The 20,930-nt window shown below is 40.5% G+C and overlaps 1 protein-coding gene across 1 annotated transcript in view; it reads right to left on the reverse strand.

The window, feature by feature from the left end:
• Cpa6 (carboxypeptidase A6) overlaps nt 1–16,492 on the reverse strand; it is a 315,449-nt gene extending 298,957 nt beyond the window's left edge. The window contains exon 1 of the mRNA XM_063257425.1: nt 16,052–16,492. Within this exon, the coding sequence (XP_063113495.1) occupies nt 16,052–16,167 (116 nt within the window). The 5' untranslated portion in view covers nt 16,168–16,492. The remainder of the gene's footprint in view (nt 1–16,051) is intronic.
• Between the last annotated feature and the right edge of the window lie 4,438 nt (nt 16,493–20,930).

Here is a 20,930-nt window from a genome sequence, read left to right on the forward strand (position 1 = left end):
GTCCTACCAAATGTGCTAGAGCACATGAAAATAAAAATTAGAGTAAGGATGAGATAAAATGTATGTTAAATATGTGGTGTTTACTTGATTATCTTGCTTTGCACACCATGTTTTCTGGGTGACAACAGGTCATCCAGAGGTATGCTACAATGTTAGCTGCAAATTTAATGTTCTTCAACACTCTAACAAAAAGAATGAAGAAAACCCTCTTAAAATGATTTGCAGGTGATTGAATGTAGTTGTTACTCAGAAGCATTTATTTCTTACAGCTTTCAGGTAGAATTTATTGTTTAGAAACAGTTAAGCATCCACAGATCATAGGTAACATGAATACAAAGCATGAGTATTTCAACTAACATGTCAGATAAAAATTAAGGATGCAAGATTTCATTAGGAAGTGGATTATCAGTAGAAAAAGTATGCAAACATATTGTCCTTTCAATCCATGCCCCATGAAACCAAGAAAAAATTTTCCTTGGTCTTCTTTGGCAAATCAAAAGACATTTCCACATCAAGTAAATTCTGATTATCACTATTGTTGAAAAGAAGTTGATGTTGTGAGGGGTTGCTGGCAGATACTTTGCCTGTAGTCCTTAGAATTTAATGGACTAGCTCAGGATGGGAAAAATATATGTTCTAGGAGACTATGTAAAAGTATAATGGACTCTCCCAGTAGTCATTTCAAATGGTTTTTTAAACAAAAAGCGAAGTGTAGATCTAGTACTTTTGTGGTATTGAGATCACTGAAGAATATCTATTTGAAAACTCAATCTTCTTAAACACACATAACAGCGTGGTGCCAGTTATTTCTCATATTATTCTAAACTAAAAGTGCTTGAGCCTTGCTCTTTTGTTTTAATCTCCCCAGCGTCTAAGTGGCACTCATCAAGGCAGCTTCTTTGGCTATTTAATGCTTCACTGGAATATACAACAATCTCATTTTCACTCAAGAATAAAAAGGCACATGCACGTTTTATATTTCAGTCATTAGTTTGGCACTGAATGTTGCATTATTATATTTACTGACTTGATTCTCACTTGCAATGCTTCTAGAATAGGTTTTTTACAAGCAATATCTGAAGCTGAATTTTTTACTATTGGGTTTAAGAATTTATACATGCCCCATATTACTTAATCTCTGAATATAGAAGTTGTTAATGCTTCATGTAGAAGAACTACAAATTGCAGTGAAGTATCCAGAGAACAAAAGAATATGTGGTGGTACCCATCTGGTCATAATAGCCACTTAATATTTTGGAGCTTTTTCCTGGAGGTAAGTATTCTATCATCATAGTAAAAACTGAATGGTCGATAATGTTATGTATTCTGACTTTTCTCCATTTTTACTATATTTTGAGCATCATCTTATGATACGTATGAAAGAGTCTATGATATATATTTTAATAAGCTTTCTCTTATTGATGCACATATATGTTACATACCAGGTTCTGGCAGAATATATAAGTTAGTGATAAACATCTCTCTATCCACTCTCAAGCTTTGTCTATATTTCAGATAATTCCCTTAGGAAAACTTCTCAGAAATAAAACTCTAGAGGATATTAATGTTATAAGTAGTTTATTAAATTTACACTTCTCTATCCTAAGCGCTTTACTTGTATGAACTAGTTAAATATTAGTCCAATCTTATAAATAGGAAAATGGAGGCATAGAGTTATGTAGTTCCCTCTAGAGTCACACTGTTGATAAGTAGGAGACCTCAACATGAACTCAAGCAGTCTGAGAATAGAGCTGGTCTTCCTAACATTTCGTGAGCACAGCGTCTCTAATCACCTGTGAAGACATGATCATGGCAGATCATAAACATAGGTTTAGGGGGGATTAAGCCACCTGATTTAATCTCTGGACATTACAGAAAGCAAGGCCTTGGAAAATTAAGTGATTAATCAATGTAACACAGAGAGCGAGTAACAGGTCTAGAACTTCGCAGATCGGATCCCTCTGTGGGGGATCCAATCAGAAAGACTGATTCTGTGAGCCACATTGTTCACATCACCTCTGTAACCTGCTGGGGATGCAATGCTCAGGTTCTGCTCCAGTCCTCCTGCAGCTCCGTGCTTCTGTGTTGTTAACGAGAACCCCTGAAGCTCCATGTGCAGATTTAAATTTGAGTAACCCTGGCAATATAATCTATAGATCTGGTAGATTTTTTATATTTTTTAATAAAAAAATCTGCTTGCAACTTGTTAGTATTTTACAGCCAGAAGAAAGTCTTCATTATTCAGAATTAGTTGAGGGCTCTTTTATGGAGCCATGTGAAATCGCTATAGTTTTAGGTTATAGACAATCAAATATTGAGAGTTGACTATGGCTCAACTTCAGTGGAGAATGGAGTAATGAAAATAAAACTTACAGGTGACATTCTCTGTAGGAATTGGATTTGATGGGAAAAACAAAACAAAATTCCTTCCCTCAAGGAGGGCACAATTTAATCAAGCAGAACAAGCAAAACAACCCCCATAAAATGGTAAGTGTTAGTGTGGAGCATTCTGAGAGCACAAGAGAGGGTTAAGGGAGGTTCTGGAATATAAGAACTATTGAGAAAAATGATTGCTTCTATTAATGGCAAGAAAGGTGAGTGAGCAAGCCTCAGCCAAATTATTAAATGGATGCCTGGGTAATCTGCCTAACGCCTGATACACACATAAAGAATATAGCTGTCTACAAAGTGTAGATCATGTGAATTGTTGCTTAAACTGTGTGAGCTTATTAAATGTAAAGGCAAGTAAAGAAAGTTACAGCACTTAGGGTACGGGTACTTTGTCGTCAGTCTCAATTTGACCACTTTCTTGTTTTGAAATTAGTGGATATTATATGGGAAAAAACTTATTTTCCCTTTCTATATTCAACTCTCAAAGAACACTTCTACGAGCAGATATGCAGGAAGAATCAGTTTGATTCTGGAACTAGCCACAGGTGAATGGCTTAGTTCCCTCTACTGCCCCTTACTTGATAATGACAAGTCCAGGAATTAGGAAACCCTAGCCAACTGGCTATAAATTGGGGGTTCCCATGACTTCACTGGGTTTCAGCATTTGCTAGGATGTCTCACCAGAACTCCAGGAAACCCTTTACTCATACTCATCCATTTATTAGAAAAAGTTAAAATGAGCAGGCAACCACACGAAAGAGAAGCATCGGACAAGTGAGAATGGCTGGATTTTCCTGGGTCTCCCCAGGGATGCTGCCCGTCCAGGTACTCCACATGTTCACAGCCCAGAAGCCCTCTGATCCTGTTCTTTGGGAGTTTCACGGAGGGGAGGGTTCATTCTGTGGGATAGTTAAGTAACTCGGTCATTGGTGATAACTCAGACTGCAGTCTCTCTTCTATCTTCTCCTTTTAAGCTTTTCTCATGACGACCAACTGATTTAGCAGCACTTTTATTTAGGTTTTTGTAAATAGTCACATAACTTCTGTCTGGATATTTCTGGATTTTCCTAAGCTGAGCTGCTGCCATGGGAAGGATGCTTGACTCCAATCAGGAAATGCTGAGTCTTAGGACTCAGCACCAAATGGCACTCTGGTCAGTTCTTTGCATTCAAGTTCTTATCAGGTTATTTTCTTCTTTATATTGTCTAGATCTGTACTATTTTTGTGGTATCTGGAATTAATATGAGGACCTGAGTAGAACTGAGTGCAGAAAACATAAGCAAACTTTGTCCTTCAGAAATCAAGACATCTGAAGAGGGAGAAAAAGATGAAAGGAATAACATGACCAACACAGTTCTGAGACACTAACCGAAAGACCTTTGGTTTGTAAAAATTGGTCAAAAATTAGAATATTATGCTCAAAAGAGACTGATGATTGAGGAACAGTTTTGTATCCTCAGGTGATTTCATATGCATTTCTTAGAGAATAAAACAACAATGACAAAATTACAAACAGTACTGAATTTGGTAAAAGGCAATGATAATAAACATGATGAACAGTAAGTGCTCATTTTTGTACCAGCAAGGGAACAATGGCTTTGTCCCAGCCACGTCCTGAAAGCCAAACACTGCTCAAAGTAATTTTAGGAGCTTGTGTAAGTAAAGCTCAAATTTGGACACAGTTTGGGTGATGCTTGAAATATGCTGAAAAGGGAGAAATGAACAGAAAGGTGGGAAATACTTCACTTAAACTCATAAATGTGGCAGTTCTGAGACCTCCACGATCCTCTTGAAGCCCTTGGAACAAACGGTTTGTATTTATCAGGGCTTGATATTGATGAGCTCTAGTCTGGTGAAGGCGGCTTCAAAGTTCGGCAACTGAATTCCCAGTTTATCTGCCCCCGCCCTTTCTCCTTTCCTTCTTCCCACCTTCCCTCCTGCTTTCCCTATCATCTATCCAAATTTTTACTGACTGCACCAAACACTTATCTGGGGATGGTGAAAACACAGACAGGAACTAGACAAAGCATCTTCCAATTTGCTTGTTTGTCATTCAGAAGGAGAGACAGGACAGCCCAAAACTGTGATGAGAGTGCTTTCTCAGAAGAGGAACGTATCCCAGCTGACAGGCAGTCTTAGGGATCACTGGCTTGCTGGCTCCCTGGTGGAGGTAGAGCATTGTCAGTGATTCTAGGCAATGTATGGTTACCAACAAAAGGACAGGGCATACCGTCTGGTAGGGAGCTGAAGGAGCCAGGGGTGACGGCTCTCGTCACCTGAAGCTCTGGTAGGGTCACCCTGCTGCTTGTCCTCCACGGTGGTCCTTCAACTTCAGCCCAACCACTTGCAGGGGTTGTTAGATCCCAGACGGCTAGGCTCCACTTTAGCACTTGTGGTTTGGGAGGACTGCTGGCCTAAGGACTTAACATTTCTAACAAGTGCCCAAGTGATGCTGCGCTTACAGGTCCAAGACCCACTGTTGAGGGTCCTAGCACACTCTTACCTCACTTGTAGGTCCTATACCTGCAAACTTCCAACCTAGAGAGTCAGGCAACTCCTTTTCTCAGTTATTTATCCCTCCTTATCCCTTTCATGCATTTTATCTCTCTCCATAGCCCTTATCTGAACTCTACACAATGGTATATTAATTTTTCACCATCCTAGTAGAATGTAAATCCCACAAGAGACTTTGTTTTATTCATGAGCACCTGAAGCAGTGCCGTGTTCTATTACCTAAATCCTGTCCTCCCAGGCCATAAACAGTGTGGCAGATGCAGTGTGCACTCAACAGTGCAGGCTGAATAGATGAGAAACTGCCTCCGATTGAAGCACGGAGATAAGGGGCCTTTCTCATTTGTGCTAGGAAGCCTGAAAGCTGAGATAACTCAGGTCGAGTGCTGCCTTTTCTCCATCTTAATCAGTAAAGATGTCTTTCTTTGCCATCTCTAGTGAAAGGTTTGGAGTCATAGAAGCAGAAAAAGTGTAGGTGTGGATAGGAGGATTCTAGTAAGTGGACAGCTTTCGGGATGGCTATGTGGAGACCACATTATCTTGGCAAGCTAGATTCTTGTGGAAGGAGCTACAAAGAAAGCTGTCATTTTACATAGAGGAAAACAAAATGGGACATTTCCCCCTAAAATACTATGTGATTTTCCTATAAGATATTAGATTAAGATGGTTTTCTACTTATCACTTGTAGTAGTTTAGGAACAATTGGATTGCCCCCTCCATGTCCTCTTTTCTGCTAAGTCAAGGATTTGGAAATTTGCTCCTGAAAAAAAATCCTAAATATTCCAAATATCCTTTTTAATTTTTTAATCTTTAAAAAGCAAAATAGGGAAAAGAGTGGAAATAATACACAATTTCAAAAAAACAGTAAGAAATCAACAGTAGTTAATAGATGTAGCTCAGTGGCATAAGCATCTGTCTTGCAGGCACGCAGTCATGAGTTGGATGCCTGGTACCAAAAAAAAAAAAAAAAAAAAAAGAACAGACAGTCAAACAATGACACTACAAACTATTCTGTTTGATGAAATGACAGAGAATTAGCAGTATGTTTATCTATCTTGCACAGTTAAACATTAAGGAAAATCGTGCTTTCCTTTTGAGCACTTTATTTCCCTTTCACTGTTACAATATCTATTGTACATTTTGGAGCTTATTACTCTTTCAGCTTTTATTATTATTATTATTTCTTTTTTAATCCTAGAGAGACAATACAATATTTACAAATGTGAGTCTGATTTATTTTACTTATGAGTATAGTTTAAAGTTACCTCCATTTACCTATAAAAAGCCTCAAGATATCCTTCTTTATAGCTAAGTAATATTCCATTGTATAGAAGTATCACCTTTTTCATCCACTCTGAGGTTGATGGTCATTTTGATTGTTTCCAAGATTTAGCTATTACAAATTGTGCTGATATAAACATGGGTACACATATTCCAAATATCTTGATACACATGCTCATCTCAAACACCTCCAACTTCCAAAATGTATAGCAATTCTGATGCCAAATTTACTGTTATAACAGCATCAGACATCCCATGCCAACATGACGAATAGAATAACACCACAGTCATATCTTATTATAAATCTGTGTCCTTGTTGTAGTCACAACATTAGAAAGGGAAGCTTAATAAACATTTAATAGATTCATAAATTAGTCTGATAAAATGAAGTTGTTATGAAAGGTAGACAGGAAATTAGGGCCAATGAGGTCACATGTGCAAATAGTTACAAATTCTGTAAGTGCAAATATAGTCTAGGTTTCCTATCTGCTGAAAAATATGCAATACCTTAGAAGTCTCAACTTTAGTTGTTAGTAGTCTAAGACTAAACTCATGTAAAAATAGAGGATGTGTGTATGTTAAGAAAATGAAAGCAGAGAGTGTGTGTGCTGACTTCATATACTTGAATTTTCATTTGTTTTGAATACTTGTTCATATGCTTTTCTTTGTCCAGTTTAGGTTGTTGGATTAAACATAGGGTCTCAGGAGGCAGAGACTACTGTTTTCCCTGTAAGACACTTTCTGACACAGCTACTTAAGGTCTCTCTCTCTTTTTTTTTTTTTTTTTTTTTTTTTTTTTTGGTACCGGGGATCAAACTCACGACCTCACACTTGCCAAGGAGGCGCTTGTGCTGCTGAGCTAGATCCCTGGCCTTAACTCTTCTTGGGATCAAGAATTACGCTGAAAAAGTCGTCATTGATCAGTAAGTGTGCAGGGAATGAGGGAAGACAGAAGGGCCAGGGAGACAGAGCCCTTGTTCTCTGGAAACTGAAAGATAGAAGAAAAACTCAAACATTTCCACAATCTTTTCCTTAATTCCCCAGGAAGGAAGAAGATAATAGAAATTGTCAATTTTGTATTAGGATGTATCTGCAGACAGGCTTTCCAACTAATATTAGCATAATCATTTACCTAATATAATACCTTCCATTGTATTTTGAGTTATAAATTGCTGTATCATTTCATTCAATGCTAGAAAGACACAAATTAGTGGCAGTATTTTCCTTTTCTTTCTCCCATTTGTATTGCATTTTTTCCTTCTTTTATTTCGTTTCTGAGCTCCATGGAATACTGTGACATGAACCTTTAGAGTTTACCTTCAATTCCAGGTAAGTTTTTCTATCAGTGTTACGCAGCCAAAATAGAATTCTGCTCAGACTGAGATGTGGGCAGGACGAAGGGACAGGCCAGGGTGCTGACACACCAGAGATGGGACTCCCTGTGTCTGAAGGGGCAAAAGGACAGAAATTACGTGTTTGAGGCCATCTAGGAGAGGAGGTTGCTCAGCGGGAGTCATAGAAGAGATTGCTGACATTAACCTTGCATGACTTACTCTTTAATCTTTAGGTGGATTTCAAGATATATTCTCATTCTTTTGAGAAAATTGAATGACGAAAGGGCTGTGAGGCAAATCACATGAAGTAACATGAAATAACCCACTAGAAAATTACAAGCTGGTTGATGATTTTGCAGTAATTGATATAACTGACCGCTCCCTTCTTGGACCTCTAATTTTTCCAAAACTAACTCTCCCTGGATTTCTTACTTTCTAGATCTTTCTGAAAACTTCTTCTGTTTTTTTCCCCTCCACTGTATTTTTACTTTTGGGTTCTCTTCCTATAATGAGTGGTTCCTGGGTTCTACATTCTACATAGAAAGTTTTAAGAAATTATGTTCACATATCAGTTACTGGAATTTATTACACAGGTAGCTTAAAGTACACACACTTGAAATAGTATTTATCTCCAAAGAGCTTCTTCTAACGAGGCAATTCTGAGAATCCATTTATTCTGTCTATCCTCTCCCCATTTGATTGCCACCTGTATATTTTCCATTGTCTTCTTATTCTTCAATTGTCACTTTCTTTGTGGCTACTACAAAATACCAGACACGTAGACTTAAAAGAGGAAAGGTTTAAAAAAGAGAGAGCAAAAGTTTGTTTTGGCTCACAGTTTCAGAGTTTCAGTCTATGTTTGGAGTTTAAACAAAGAAGCGGCATGGCAGGGGGCCTAACGGAGGAGCCACTCATGTCATAGTGGCCATGAAGGAGACAGAGAAGCAGGATGAGGGCACGGAGCTCCTCTCTTCCTTGTCACGCCCTCCGTGAATGCCTTCCCGGCCAAGCCCTACAGCGAGCCAGCTATGGTGTCCCCATGACCCAATCCTCTTCTAAAACTACCACAAATGAGGGAGTCTTGATTTAAACCGTAATGAATTCGTTCCTTTTCCTGCTGTTACTGTTGTCGTCATAGTATCCCAATTTTCTTGCCAATAATCTCCAGCCTTCAATTTTTTTCCTTCTCAGAGAAAACTATTTTAAAAACTGAATTGTCTAAATTCTCTGCTTAAAATTCTTCATGAGCACCCTGTCGTGTCTGGGACAGATCAGAACTGTGTGCTTTGGCACACAAGGTTTATGTGCAGACTTCTTTCTGCTCTACTTACATTCACAAAGAGAAATGTCTTCTCATCAGAACCCTAATTCTCTGATTTTCTAGCCTTGACAAGATCTCTCACTGATAATTCTTTGTACCAACAGAAAGCCTTAAAATAATTGCTAATTTAAAAAAAAAATGACTGAGGTCTAGATCATGTCCTTTTTATACCTGTCATTGAAAAGAAAATTGTTGCATGTTTAATAATCAGAAATTCCTGTTCATCCTTTAAAACACATCTCACAACTAGAAGCCACTTTTGACTTTTGGTAGTCTGGATTCGGTGATCCTCTCCTGCTCTTAGCTGGCACCAGTAGTGTTTCCTGTGAGTTCAGGGATCTTAGAGCTACAACTGTGCTTACTTTCCCGAGTTACTCACTGTGTTGCACACATGGACTGCTCGTTCATCGCCACAGTCCCAGACTAGCAGCAGACCAGACACCGTACAAATATTTATAGAAATAAAATAAAATCCTCTCCATTAAATATTTCCTAGTCTTGCCAAATCACTTGATTTCATCCCTGATAACTAAAGAATAAGAAACGGTAGGGTGATTCATAGATTCACTAAAGGCAGTGTCACCAACTGTAAAGAATGCTGACGACTTTGCTGGTCTAGGTTTTAGACCTGACACTATTACCAAGTCTGCACATTCTTTTACCTTTCTGGAGTTCTGCTTCCTCATGTATTAAAACAAAAGGCTTGGGCATGATTTTTTTGCCTCCAGTTCTGACATTGTAAGTTTTAATACCATTTTATTTTAATTTAAGACGGTGTGAAGTGTGAAATCCTGTAACTGCAGGATTATTTGGGAAAACCAGATGGAAGGGAGAATGGGTTGATAGTCATTGGAAATGTGTGTGACCACTGAGAGGCTGCTAGTTATCTCTTTGTGTGTTCCAGACTTGGCTTTTGGCTAATGCCCACACCTCACACCTTTTGCATTGAAGCTAACCTCCTGAATTCTAGTCCATAGGGAGTAACCTTTGAACTTCTGGCCTGAGGCCACAAAGGAAAGGAGTGTGACTTTTCCCTTCTACTTGTCTGCTAGCTAAATTGCAAAAGATGGAAGATTCCTTTTATGACCACATTGGAGGGCTGACTGCTGAGCCCGGCAAAGTACCAGGGAGCAGGAGCCTGATTCTCTGGCACCACCAAGCAGCCATTGCTCTTCTGAACGTTCAGTGAGCAAGCAATGGATTTGTAGTTTAAGCCATGAGGATAAAGGTTTTTTGTTATAGTAAAAAACAAGACAAAGCAAAACAACACTCTTCTTACTAAAGTAGATACAAGAAAACATTTTATTATTTTCAAAATACACTAAAAAAAAGAGAGAAAATGTAGTAATTTTGTTCAAGGGAACACTTACGAGTTTACTTTATATATTTCAGGGAGTTTATGACACTGCCTAGAACATGACCCTCAAGCATTTTGCTCTGTGTGGTACTTTATCGTAAAGAAGGTAAGCGTGGGATGGCTCTTATTTGGCAAACTGTAATCTAATAAACTCTAATCCAATAAGCTGGTTTTCTACTGATTGATCATCATAAAGACTCTAAAACAAGTCATCAAAGAAATTCTATTTTCTTTTTTAGTAATTTCATTTACAAAAACAGAAAAACATGCAATACATTTGTGGGCTTATACAATACAAACTGTGAAGTTATGCAACATTAACATCATTTGCTACTTTTCGGGGATGAAAGTGATTGTGCTTAATGATATTATCCAGAAAGAACCTTGGTGCCATAAAATACAGTATCATTATCAGGCTGGGCTCCGAGGAGAAAGTGGCCCAGAAACATTTCAAACACTCTCCACTAGCTCAGTGGGCAGAGGGAGTTTTGACCTCCATAGAGCACCATTTGCCCCTGAGTTCAGATCATAGAAGTAGAGATATACAGCACCATGTGTCTTTAACAAGCAAACCACGAGGCCTAACACACAAACTATATGCAGAGAAGAAAGCTTTTGGCATAATTAGTTGATAAACAATCAGTATTTAGGGGCTGTACTTTGAACTAGTGCATAATGCAAACTAAAAATATTCTACTACTAATATGGAACAAGAGCTAAGAAGAACTTCCAGAAGGAATGGAGAGTTACATTACCTCCTGGGTTAGCCTTTCATCACTGTGACAAAATAACTGAGAAAATCAACTTACAGGAGGAAAAGCTTATTTGGCTCATGGTTTCAGTCATGGCTTTGACTCCAGGCCTGTGATAAAACAGACCATGATGATGGGGAAGGAATGGCAGAGGGGGAGAGACTGGGACAAAATGCAGTCTTCAAAGCCACACCCAAAGTGACCTTCTTCATCTAATTAAACCCACTTCCTAATGAACTCATCTAAAGACTAATTCATTCAGTGAAGTCAGAGTCCCCATTAGCTAGCAATTAGCACATTCATGACAGGGCTGTAATTCATTTCTCCCTGCTGGGTGATTTGAACCACTGGAGGCACTTGCATGACTATCCCATGCATGACTGTGCTTCTACCACCAGTGGTACAAACCATTGACGAAATGGTCATGCATGTTCCACTGGTGGCTCACGGCAGCAGAAACATACTAAGCCTTCAATAAAATAACTCTCTTAGGGACATTTCAGGTAACAACTAGAACAACCACAGACTGACTTGTGGAGGAAATTCTCAAAACCAACCTGAGAACCAACCATGTGCCCTTTGTTTTTAATGCTCCAAATACACACAGAGCACATATTGCAGCCTCTCATTCCTGAGCTGAGAGGGCTCCTTCTTGCTTGGGGGCCCTGTTAAGTACGGGGCATGCCTGCCCTGCTGGTTAGAAGTGTGGAGTACTGGAGTTCTACTTCTCCAGCTTGGCTAGACGTGGGTCTCACGGTTAGAGAGTGGGTAGAGTGGGACAGCTAAACTCTGATTGTAGGGGCTGTGAAAGGCAGAAGAATCTATATTTGATTTGGTGGCAATAGGGAGCCAAAGTGGCACGGGAGTAACCTAAGTCTTATTTTAGTAAAAGTAACAGTAAGAAAAAAGTTGAAAACAGTGGAGAAAGTTGGGAGAAAATGATCTAAACCCAAATTAAGATAAAGAAGGTCTGCATATGGTGGTGGGGAAAAGGCTGCCTCATCAGAGCCACCCCCTAGGAAAAGGACGGGAAGAATCTGTATGGGACATAAGAAGTGACTTCAGTGAATGTGGGACTGCAGCAAGGAAGGACAAGTCCGCAGGTCTTGGCAAACAGACCCCACATTACTAGGCTCAAGTCCCAAGAAACATCCAACATGATGGCGCCTCTCAGCATCTCCCGCCATGCTCCAGCCAGGGCTGGGAAATCAGAACTGGCCCGGCTTAGAGGGATTTGTCCCTCCTTTGGGCACACTGGCTATGTTTATCAACCCTCATAAGTCTGCTCATGCCATACACTGTGTGCACCATGTATTCTCACTTCCTGTGTGGGCCATTTTCCTTCCTAACCGCAGCTCCCAGGAGGCACTGCTTTGTCAGTCAACCTCCTTACATACCAAGGGCCTTCAAAAAGTAGTTCTTGGATGAATGAAGGCATATGTTCACTTCCAATTTTGGAGCTATTTTTGTTCCTGTGTATGTGACAATGTAAATGTCCTTTGTTTTCTGTTTTCTATCCCTATGGGTTCTGCCAACCTTTCTTAATGATTCACCATCAGTGACTTACCATCACCCCAGAGAAGGTGACCATGACTAAACTTCTAATTTCACCTACCTCATCTCTTTATTGTTCTGAAATTGTCATTTCCAAAAACAAGATTAAACTTTTAGTGTATTTCTAAATCCAATTTTTTTCAATATGCATGACAGGTTATGAAGTAGTTTGTGGAATCAGGCAATGTTGTCCTCGCAGGGACCTTGAGTTAGTGAGTTCTGAACTTACGCTACGCAGTTGGTACCTTAGTTAGCTTATCTGTGTATATACCACTGGCACAAGGTTATGGTGAGAACTACTAAATTTTTATAAATTTTATAGTAAATATTGGTAAGTAGTAGCTATTTTACCGTTTTATAAAGTATTTACTAAGTACCATGCTATATCCATGCTATTGTTTTAATTATCACAACAATTTGGTAATCAGGTTCTAAATCTATCTCCATTGTCCAAGATAAGGAGACAGGTTTAGAGAAGTTAACACATTCTAGATGGGCTGTAATTTGTATGTCTTGCTGCTGGGCGACCACTGGTGGTATTTGTATGACTGTCCCATTGGGTGGTACTGGACGGTTCCATTGGGTACATAGGTTATACCTGTATCTCTAGTTTTTCAAGTCAGTGGGAATGTATTAAGGAATTTGCCCAAGGAAACAGAGCTAAGTGTGGAAAAGTATGAACTGAAATCAAAGCAGTTGAACTTCAGGATGCTACTCCAACTGACACGAAAAATTAAGTGAGTAGTTTTCAAAATTCATAGCCATGCTAATTCTATCATGTTGCCAGCACTTATGTTTTACTATAATTAAAAAATAATCTACCCTACTTTCCTGTGATGGAAATCTTTTTTCCCTTTCTTCTCAATATCTTACTATAACAAATAACTGGATCTGCCTCCAGGAAAATGAGATGAAGGCAAAGAAAAGCACACACAGTGATGTTTGCTTGTGCAGGAGATACACATTCATCCATTTGTTATCATTCAAAATTTGCCTTGGCATTGTAGCCTCTGAACCCCTCCAACAGTGGAGAATTGAGTTCAATGATACTTAAAGTCGAATTATTTTCCTCACTTTGTTTTATGCATTTTCTGTGTAATTTTAACCTCCTTTGTGAAGGTATAACTTACTATGGTTATATCTTAATATAGAAAATCATCAGATTTTCTCTGATGCCTTTCTACACATTTCTGCTTTGTTTCCAAGGATGCTTAAATTCGTCACTTACTAAGCATCTATTATTGGATTTGTTCTCTCCTGTTGTTACTACCTTATGTACCTGAAGAGGACTGAGCTCATTAGGTGCTCTCAGGAGGCAAGCTATTCTTTCCTGACTTCCATTGCATTCATGTTCAGGGTCCTATAAATTATAATTTCATATTGTTGAATTCAATCAAGACCTATCAAATGTACTTACATGAATGTAAGAAATAGGGTTGCCTCATAATTATTAACATGAAAATTAAAAGAAAACTTTATTAAGGGATAAAAATGAAGTAGGTTAGAATAGCCAGATGGACACAGTCGGTCAAAAAGATTGCTAAATACCATTCCTCCATGTCTTCCCATCAGATGCCTGACCTCTAAAAATCTAAACATGCAGAAAGTAGTTTCCTAAGTAAACAAAGCAAAATACTTTCACATGTCAGTAGCATTTCTGTCTTTGGTGATGAAAGAATGATGTGTCTCTCACGAATGTACATGAAAGTTCTGTTCATGGTGCATATGCTCAAATATTTCTGATTTTCAAGACGGCCTTGTGTTGTGATGGACAGCTAAGACTTGATTCTTTAGCTTCTCAGTGTTTCATCTGATTTTCTTCCTTCCACCTTTCTGACATCTGGTAATTTATACATTTGGGACTATCTTATTCTGTGGCAGCGAAAGAGAAAATGACAATTATTATTTTTGGCGCAGAACAACAGAGAAGATAGCCCAGCCTCCTCCAGCAGGGCTCCAGTTGCTAAAAATTCTATCTGGAAAGGATGTTGCCGCTGGCCCCATTTCCCCTATGAAGTGGTGCTTAGGGAGGGTGCACACCTGCTCACCAGCCGGAGCAGGCCTCACGGGTTAGCACCAAGGGGCACTGCACGCTGCAGAAATTACAGACAGGGCTACAGCGGAGGGCCAGAGTGAAGTACTCTGTCACAAGAGCACATCTAACTCCGTAATGTGTGTTTCTCATGTGGCCTCACGGCAGCCAAGAGGGTCAGAATTAACTCTTCCACAACCCCAGGTTGCACTAGCAGGCATTAAACACGAACATTTTACCCACATTTCCAAGAGAGATAACAAATAACAGAATATAAAGCCTGGATCTTGTGTATTCAGGAGACCAGAAAGTAGCCCTCAATGTTAACTCTCTTCCATTCCAGGGTGGAAAAATTTGGGATTCCATCACCATCTACAGCTCCTACCTCTACCAAACCTCCACTCCCATTCTTCTTCCTCTAAAACTGAAGAAATGTTTTTAAAATTTCCTCTGTCCCTACTGTATTCACACAAACACTAAAGGTAGTGCCCAGTTTCTTTAGGAAAGAAAGGAAACAATTCTCTTTTGTGGTGTCACATTTATAAACTCCTCTCTACACTATTCCTGAAGAGAACAATTTTTAAGACAGGAGGTATTACCAGGTTATAATCCATATTTATATGAAAAGTTTTCCCAGGTGATGATTATTGAGAGATAATAGTTTAAAAAAAAAAAGAGAGATCTGAGTTACTGGTTTTTCTCCTGTGTTTTAACCAATTGAACTAGAGAAACTCTTTAAGGTTCTTCTACTTCTAAAATGCAGGCATACCATAATTTCCAGGCTCAAAGAATAGCCCCCTGTAAGTATGAGCCAAGCACATGTTGTCTACGCCACAGCAAGCCTTCAGGATAATAAGAACATGCATCATAATACACTACTTTCTACCTAGCCCTGGGCCTCCTTAAGAAAGCCATGTACAAAGCACACTAACCCAAAGAGGGGAAAAACACATTGTTTTTTTCTTCATAAAAATATCCATAATTTTATGGTTGGCTACTTGTATTCTGCTTACTTTGAGTTGAATTATTTGTACGGCTCAGATTTGAAACTCTAACAACCACTTTGAAGACTAACAAGCATTAAAAAAGTCACACTCAGCTCTTAAATTAATCACCGGTGAATTTCAACCCACGGTTCCTACATGCAGTTCTAAAGGAGAAGCTTTAATTTTCAGGTCATAATTCACGTGGTACTACAGCATCCTTCATGCTGAGCACCAACTGAGGCAGACACTGAACACTGCGAATCCTGGTCACAGCCACCTACAGACAGTATCCCACGCAACACTGGGTCCTCAGCAGAGCTCAGCCCGGTATAAAAACTAGGAAAAGCCAGATTTTGCCCAGCATATATGCTCATGAGCCAAACCAAAGGACTGAGAGTTGCATGTACACTTTAGGTAAGGGACCAGGAAAGAGCGCAGATTCACACAGAGAGCACGAAGTGAGGCACGCGGGAGCAAACCAGCCCCTCATCCCAATCCAAGCCAGGCAGGGCAGGAAAGTAGCTCCACTTACCCAGCGTATCTGTTGTTATAAAGGTGGCTGTGCCCTGGTTGCAGAATCTTCAAAAGGAGCCAGCAAAGAGGCAAAAAAGCAGCTGCTTGGCTCCTGGGCTTCTCGAGGAAGTTCATAGCTTTACAAAGAGAGGGGCTGAAAGTTCCTCACAGCAGTCACCCGAGGAGGTGGAGGAGGTGGCTCACGCAGCCCTGCTCCCCACACACGGTGTCTGGAGCGGTGGGGGGAAAGCTGGAGAATGAGCAAAAGGTGACACTTCTTTCCAGTCACAGAAAAGAATGCTTAGGCAGCCGAGGAGGGAAGTTGCTATTAAGACTTGGTCTTGGGAGAAGCAGCAGCCCAGCCCAGCCCAGCCCAGCCCAACTGCAGAGCCTGATCCTTAATCAGGCTCCCCTGGAAGGGGATTGGCCTCCCCTGTGCTGACTCATGGCCGGGATTTGCTGGGTGCTGCTGCCTTTGGGGAACTTCTCTCTGTTTTCGGGTTGTTCATTTTTCCAATTTGGGGCCTTAACTTTTTTTCTCTCTGCCACCTTCTGCATCTAAGGACCCTATTGTAATTGCACATAATAAGTCAGAGAAAGAGCTCAACAAGCAGGCATAAACCGTTCTGGGCTTCGCGTTTTGCCCTCGTATAAAAGGTTTCCACACACTGAAATGACAGTGAACAGCCTGATGAGCACGCGCACAGGAGAAAGTTGCACACCTCAACTAGAAAAGCTGGTCCTGGTTCTGCTCCCGACTATGCTGGGAGGGAGCAGTGGCTTTTGGGGGCTGCAGGGAGCTCTGGATATTTATTCTGTTCAGCAGGACCCAGATCCCTATCTAGTAGTTAAACAAAAATCAGGGGGAAATAATCCAACCTTGGGCCTTTCCTGGTCTCTGCCTCCTGTGCCGCCATGGTGGTGACAGTGGGTTTTGTTTTGCTTGGTGTTTGTATTCACTTGCACCTGACCGAATTCTCCAGGAAACTTTGCTCTATTCCTGCAGCGTGACCTGGCATCTCCTGTTTCCCAGGTGCCCGGTCCTGGCGATGCTCTCCGACAGAGTGAGCCAGCCCATGTCTCTCTTTCGCACTCATGTGATTTCCAAGTTTCCTGAAGAGCTGTGGCCAACAAGCCAGGTAACCTCCACTGTGACAGTGTGAGTGCCTGTTCGAATAGAAAGCAGAGAGATTTTCCCAAGCTCCTTTGATAGATTCAATTTCAGGTTCATGACACTGAATTGATTTGCATTCAAAATGAATCTCTAAAATTTCCTTCAACTGTCCTAATATTAATTGGGTTAATTTCTCTCTGCCCTTCTCCCTATTATCTAGCAGACCTTCTGCTAGAGGACTCACTATACTGAATTGATATTTTTTTTTGCTCTTATTTCTTCATAAAATTGTCTTTGCTCGAATGCCAAATTGTATCCCTTTTGTATCTGTATGCTTTGTGCAGTTCCTTACACTTGCTGGAGAAAAACAACATTCATCAAAAGAACAATAAGCAATGTTTGTTGAGTGAATAATGAGCCCAGAAAGAAATTCATTCAACAAACATGTGTTTTGTGACTCCTGTATCCAGACAGAAGAAAGAACACCTAGGTAGCAGAGATGCCTTTGGGGAATGGATGTTGTACAGTTCTCCTGGTTTTTGGTTTTGTTTCTTGCTTTGTTTATATTATTGTCTTATTTCTTCTTGATTTCATGGTGTAGTGCTTTGTTCTTTCTAAACTGGGGAGGCTGCTCGGCAAGTCTCCCCGGGATACTAGAGGCCCTTTGGAGGAAGCAAGAAAGCCTATGCAACAGCTAGTGAACTGTTGAAATAAGAGTTACTGTGTAAATAAAACATTCATCCCTTTGCATTTCATTATGTCAGAACAAAGTATAAATCTGTCATATTATATCACAACATTAAACCAGGAATGTGCAGTCCCTGACGAGGAACTAAGCTCATCTTCAAGTTATTCTGCGGATCAGCCCCAGCACTCTACAAAGGGCCCTCCAGACTCTAAGGCCAAGGTAATCATTTCCTGCACCATCAAAAATTCAGGAGACCCCGGAGACATCCTATAACCATCCTAAAATTTCCAGATCAAAGAGAAGTGCTCAAACAATTGAAGCCATGCCTAGTAATCTTCCTCTGCTTTCTTAAGGCCCAGGTTATCTGATCAAATTTCTCCTAGAGGAGATAAGGTCCATAAAATGAGTGATAAATTGAAGTTCATTTAGCAAGTGGGAGGAGCAAAGAACAATTTTATAGATGGAGTCAAAGATAATAGTTTCATTTTTCAGGCACTGAGACAGTGAATTATTAAACCAGTTCGGCTTTTCGAAATGGGGAGATGAGAAATGCTGCGTATTGGCTGCGATGCTTTTGTCAAAGAGGAAGAATGTTAGTAAGAGGAATGTCCCCATCTAGAGCAATAAAAAACCTCAGTTAGGAAAGGAGACGCTACCCTTGACGCAGGTCCACTGGTGATTACCAGGTGATGTTTAATGTCCCTTCCAGATCAGAAATTCAGCGGGGATGTGATGGGGGAGATGTTACAAATCCTTCGGCCTCAGTGCGAGAGCCATGAATTTTATTTTGATAAAATTATCTGGAGGATGTAAACGCTGTGGTTGGGGTCTGTAGCTCAGGCTACCTGCGCACTGTAGTTGGTTTTGTGCTCATTCCTCAATGTCTTATTGGCAGAGATCTTACAATTTTCAAGTCTTTTTATGGCTTTCTATCATGATTGAAACTTAGGGACTAGGTTAGGTTCCCACCTTACGTGTCTTGGCAGTGGTGTGGGGAATGTTTTAAAGCTTCCTCTAGCAATACATAGCTAAGGATTCCTTCCCCAAACGTCTTCAGCCCTTTATCTGCCCCTGTTGTCTTCCGGCCTTTGATTTTTCTCTTGTCGCCCACCCTATCCTTAAACACAAGCCATTTCTCACCTTTGATTTTTGTTTCTTAGGCTTCACTGTTCATTGAAACAGTGTTTTGCTGTGTATCCCGGGAAGGTCCTGAGTGTGGGGCACCCCTGCCTCAGCCTGCCAAGTGCTGAGATGATAAGCGTGCACCACACACCCGGCAACAGTGTAGCCCTGAATCCTGACAACGTGCTGTCCATCTCTCCCACCCTGCAGAAACTCTCAAAGATTAGTGGTGATCTCTAAGTGGAAAAACACAGTATTCTCACCTCATTTGATATTGTAGGGTTTCTGAGGCTGTTCACTTCTTCCTGTCTGAAACTCGCTTTTCCCATGGATCTGGGACATAGTCCTCTCTTGTTCTTCTATTTCCTAGAATCTCTCTCTCTCTCTCTCTCTCTCTCTCTCTCTCTCTCTCTCTCTCTCTCTCTCTGTCTCTCTCTCTCTCTCTCTCTCTCTCTCTGTCTCTCTCTCTCTCTCTCTCTCTCTCCCTTCTTCCTTCCTTCCCTCCTTTCTTTCTCTTGCCTGCTTAAAAATCAGTATTTACCTTTACCTGTGTCTGGTTCTCTTGTCTTCTTGGTTCATATCACTACAAAAGTTATCTCCAATTTTGTGAATTTTGATGCTGGTGGAAGTGCTGGGTAGATAAAGTTACCTACATCGTTACACAAGGTAGTCCAACAAATTCTACAGAAACAAGATCCTGTGACAGAAAGTTGGGTCAGGCAGGGATCATGCGTTTAGGTTATTCTAAGGAAGTAGGTATTTAGTCCAAATATGAGTAGAAGCCAGACGCACCAAGAGAAGGAGGCTGACAAGAAGGGAGGAAGGGGTGAGAAAAAGAGCATCCCAGCCCAGAGAGAGATGCTGCGCACGGAAGTCCCGCTCTCCGTCCTTCATTAAACCCCGACAGGACCAAGAGAGATATTTAGCTCCCCAGCTTGGCTTGCTAGTCTCTTGAAAGTCTTTTAGTTTTTATCCTCTTCCGTGCTCAGTGACTGTTCTGAATCTGTTTCCTCCTTTGTGTTTGTTGAAAGTGTTTCCTTAGTGATAATGGGCATCTCTATGCAGCCTCCCCATCTGTGTCTAGCCGAACCCTTCTGCATCTCCACCATCTATTTTAATCTCTTCCAGAAATCTGTTCTGACGCACTTCTGGACAGCCGTGAGCAGCCCCTCTGGGCACACAGTATTTTCCATGCACATGCAATGTTGTAGGGTATGTTGACACCTCGATGTAACCATCGTTACAGACTCCTGAGGGCAGGAGCTCTGCTGTATAAATCTTCACCTCCTATGGTGCTTGGGCCCTCACTGTGGCCACCACACCCACCCACTAACAAAGATGCTGTCTGCCTTCCAACCTGCTACTCTGTAGGATCTTTTAGCTATTTCAAGCTAATCCGGAGCCCCAGACCCCCATTTTGTGCTTGGCTAGGTGTCTCCAAAGAGAAGTCCCTCTTGCTTGGATGAAAAGCAATGTGAAGAGCAAGTCTTACTGACAGATAATCCTATCATTAAACTTTTAAACCTTTGTAATTATGTTACAGAATGTTTTTATAGAATTTATGGAGCAAAACCAAAGTAACACAGGAAGAGGGGAGTGAGCTCTGCTTGCTGGTTCAGAGCGGAAGCAGACTTCTTTATTTTTTCTTCTGGATTTTTCTTCTCCTTTTCTTCTTTCTCCTCCTCTCTTTTTCTCCTTCTCCGCCCTTTCCTCTCCCTCCCTGCTTCTTATCTTTCTCCTCTTCCTGCTTCTCCTAAGCTCTTGTTCTTTCCTGACAGCTGACCTGAAGATTTATGAAGGAGAAAGCAGATAAATTGAAGACAAATTTTAGTAGATTAAAAGCTTTAAATATTATTATTTCTAATGACAAAGAAATGTATATAGATGGGGTATTCTAAAGCAAATTAAGAGAAATCTGAGAAGGATGTGCTGGGAGAGAGATCAAGAAAGTGTGATTGCATAAAGTCAAATGGC

This window comes from Cavia porcellus, unplaced genomic scaffold (assembly GCF_034190915.1).
Source record: "Cavia porcellus strain 051 isolate PalLab524CR breed Dunkin Hartley unplaced genomic scaffold, mCavPor4.1 scaffold_10, whole genome shotgun sequence".
NCBI classification, from domain to species: Eukaryota; Metazoa; Chordata; class Mammalia; order Rodentia; family Caviidae; genus Cavia; species Cavia porcellus.